The sequence below is a fragment of the Lathyrus oleraceus genome, chromosome 3 (assembly GCF_024323335.1).
Source record: "Lathyrus oleraceus cultivar Zhongwan6 chromosome 3, CAAS_Psat_ZW6_1.0, whole genome shotgun sequence".
In the NCBI taxonomy this organism is placed as follows: Eukaryota; Viridiplantae; Streptophyta; class Magnoliopsida; order Fabales; family Fabaceae; genus Lathyrus; species Lathyrus oleraceus.
The window spans coordinates 371,696,047-371,700,022 of record NC_066581.1 but is presented as its reverse complement, the minus strand read 5'-3'; the positions used below and the strand labels follow the sequence as shown (position 1 = coordinate 371,700,022).

Genomic DNA, 3,976 nt, shown 5'->3' with positions numbered 1-3,976 from the left:
TTATTGAAAGTTCTAAATATCGCTCACGTGATGCAAGATATCACGATCGATCAATTTGACGATGTGGTTGACAACATCACTGCTAGTAGGTATCTGGGATTTAATGAAGCAGAGCTACCTCCTGAGGGAAAAACCCACAACAAGGCACTACATATTTCGGTCACATGTACTGACTCTCTCTTATCCCGAGTCCTTGTTGATACTGGATCCTTGCTTAACGTACTGCCAAAGTCTACATTAATCCAGTTACAGTTTAAAGGGCCCGAAATGAGAACCAATGCATTGATCGTTAGAGCTTTCGACGGTTCCCGAAGGCAGGTAATTGGATGTAGATTTGCCTATCTATGTAGGACCACACCAGTTCGACATCACATTCCAAGTCATGGACATCAACCTAGCCTACAGTTGTTTGTTGGGTAGACCATGGATTCATGCCACTGGGGCAGTCACCTCTAATTTGCACCAAAAGCTGAAGTACTTGATAGATGACAAACTGGTAATTGTGTGTGGGGAAGAAGATTTATTAGTCAGTGAACTCTCCTCCTTCAGATATGTTGAAACAGATGAGGGGATCGTCGAGGTTCCTCTCCACTATCTAGAATTTGAAGATGTCAGTTTCGCCTCCGCCAACAACAGCCAATCATCCGCCACCATCCTATCCCCAACAAAGAGTGCCAAGAAGACATTGGAGAAAAACCCGCTTCTCGGTTGGGGTAAGGTTGTCAATGTGGCAGAAAAGCACGAAAGGTTTGGTGTCGGTTATCAGTCGGCAACACGCAAGGTGAGTCCGAAGAAAAAGCAATTCAACCGGGTCAAGTTCAGCAGTGCCAACTATCAAAGTGAGCATATTGTGGCAGTCATTGGAGAGTCCAGTGGCAACAAGCCAGAGGCACACAGCCTTGTTTGCAGATGTAATGCATTTTGTTTTCTCCATCCCTCGTTCTCGCCCGAGACGGGAGGATAACTTGTAAGGGCCCCCATGTTCAAAAGTATTATGTGAATAAATAAAAAGTACTTTTTTGCATGCAAAACTTTTGTTCCCTTTTCTTTCAGTTATTTTCCTTTTTCACTAAAACAACGAAATGGCAAAAGAGTTCTTTTTCTTTTTTCCACTTTTTCTCCAAAAAAAAGCATACTAAAATAAGCTCATCATATGCAGAGCAAATAAAACCATTGATTACGACATGGAAAAATCAACTATGAATCTGGATTTCCAATCAACCAAGTTGAAGACGACATTGAGGAAGATTGCGAATTACCAGTTGAACTAGCACGGCTCCTTGAGCACGAAGAGAAAGAGATTCAGCCATACAAAGAGCCAGTGGATGTCATTAATTTGGGTTCTGAAACTGACAAAAAGAGGTAAAAGTGGGGGCATCTCTCACCAAGCATGTACACTCTGAGTTGGTAGAATTGTTACGTGAATATGTTGACGTCTTCGCTTGGTCGTATCAAGATATGCCAGGGTTAGACACCAATATTGTTGAACATCACTTGCCACTCAAGCCTGAATGTCCTCTAGTCAAGCAGAAGCTCAGAAGGACCAGACCCGATATGGCGCTCAAGATCAAGGAAGAGGTTAAGAAGCAACTAGATGTTGGCTTCTTAGCCATTTTTGAGTATCCGCAGTGGGTTGCTAATATCGTTCCAGTTCCGAAGAAGGATGGTAAAGTCAGAATGTGTGTAGACTATCGAGACCTTAATACAGCCATCCCAAAGGATGACTTCCCTTTGCCTCATATTGATGTTTTGGTCGACAACACGACTCAATTCTCCGTCTTTTATTTCATGGATGCGTTCTCCGGGTACAATCAGATAAAGATGTCATCAGCTGATATGGAGAAGACAACTATTATCACACCTTGGGGAACTTACTGCTAAAAATCATGCCATTCGGCTTGAAGAATGCAGGGGCAACATATTAGCGCGCCATGGTAATACTCTTTCACGACATGATTCATGAAGAGATTGAGGTTTATGTGGACGACATGATTGTCAAATCCAGAACTGAGGAAGATCATCTGGTAAATCTGAGAAAGTTGTTTGTCAGACTCCGAAAGTTTAAACTGCGTTTGAATCCGGCTAAATGTACTTTTGGGGTCCGATCAGGTAAACCTTTGGGTTTCATAGTCAGTCAAAAGGGTATCGAGGTTTATCCCGACAAAGTTCGAGCCATCCAAGATATGCTAGATCCCCGAACAGAAAAAGAAGTCAGAGGCTTCCTTGGGCGACTTAATTACATCTCTAGATTCATAACTCACTTGACGGCTACCTGCTAACCGATATTCAAATTGCTGAGAAAGAACCAATCGATTGTGTGGAACAACGATTGCCAGGCGGCATTTGATAAAATTAAAAAAATACTTGCAAGAACCACCAGTCTTGGTACCACCAGTCCCTGGTAGGCCACTCATTATGTATCTCACAGTGCTTGATGAATCCATGGGTTACGTTTTTGGTCAACACGACGACATAGGCAAGAAAGAACATGCTATCTACTATCTCAACAAGAAATTCACTAAATGTGAGACTCAATACTCACTTTTAGAGAAGACTTGTTATGCTTTGACTTGGGCTGCTCGGCGCCTGAGACAATATATGATATGTCACACTACTTTATTAATATCCAAGATGGATCCGATAAAGTATATATTCGAAAAGCCTGCTGTTACTGGTAAAATTGCCCGGTGGCAAATGCTGCTAACCGAGTATGATATACCATACGTGACCCAAAAAGTAATAAAAGGGAGTGTTTTGTCTGACTATCTCTCTCACTTGCCTGTCGAAGGTTACCAACCGTTAAGGTTTGACTTTCCAGATGAAGACATTATGTTTATCAGAGGCTTTACTATGCCCGGCTTCGAGGTAAGCCCTAAGGAAGGCCCCGAACCAGGATCGCGATGGACGCTCATGTTCGACGGTGCTTCCAATGCCCGAGGTCATGGTATAGGTGTTGTTATCACTTCTCCAACTGGTTTCCACATTCCCTTTACCACTAGATTGTGTTTTGACTGCACCAACAACGTGGCAGAATATGAAGCATGTGTCTATGGTTTAGAGGCGCAATCGACTTGAGAATCAAAATACTTGAGGTATTCGGTGATTCATCTCTATTAATCAGTCAGGTGAAAGGAGATTGGGAGACTCGGGATAGCAAGTTGATACCCTACAAAGAGCACATCAGAAAACCGATACCCTATTTTGATGAAATCTCCTTCCACCATATTTCTAGGGAAGAAAATCAGTTAGCAGACGCTCTAGCCACGTTGGCATCTATGTTCAAAGTCAAATGGAAGAATGAAGCACCATCCATCCAGATTGACCACTTAGATGAACCAGCACATTGTCTAGTAATTGAGGCCGATCCTGACGATAAGCCTTAGTTCTATGACATCAAAACATTTCTAGAGAAACATCGATATCCCGAGGGTATATCCATCACCGATAAGAAAGCTCTGAGAAGCCTCTCTTCTAAGTTCTTCCTAAATAGTGATATGTTGTATAAAAGGAATTATGATTCTGTACTACTAAGATGCATGGATAGACACGAAGCTAATACAATCATAAAGTCCATACACGATGGATGCGATGGTGTACATGCAAAGGGTCCTGCTATGGCCAAGAAGATCCTCCGGGCTGGTTATTATTGGACGACAATGGAGGTTGATTGCTACAATTTTGTGAAAAGATGCCATAAGTGCCAGATATATGGTGACAAGATCTTTGTGCCACCAACTCCATTGAATGTTCTAACTTCTCCATGGCCCTTTTCTATGTGGGGCATCGATATGATTGGGATGATAGAGCCTAAAGCTTCCAATGGACATCGATTCATCCTAGTCGCTATTGATTACTTCAAGAAATGGGTCGAGGCTGCTTCATATGCTAATGTCACTCGACAAGTGGTTACCCGGTTTATCAAGAAAGAGATAATCTGCCGCTATGGAATACCTAGCAAGATCATCACTGACAATGC

The 3,976-nt window shown here is 42.5% G+C and overlaps 1 protein-coding gene across 1 annotated transcript; it reads left to right on the top strand.

Annotated features, from left to right (window-relative positions):
* Positions 1 to 2,415: 2,415 nt before the first annotated feature.
* LOC127131333 (uncharacterized) lies at positions 2,416 to 3,075 on the top strand. The gene has a single exon (XM_051060255.1). It carries the CDS (start codon positions 2,416 to 2,418, stop codon positions 3,073 to 3,075), a length of 660 nt encoding a protein of 219 aa, XP_050916212.1.
* The last annotated feature ends 901 nt before the right edge of the window (positions 3,076 to 3,976 follow it).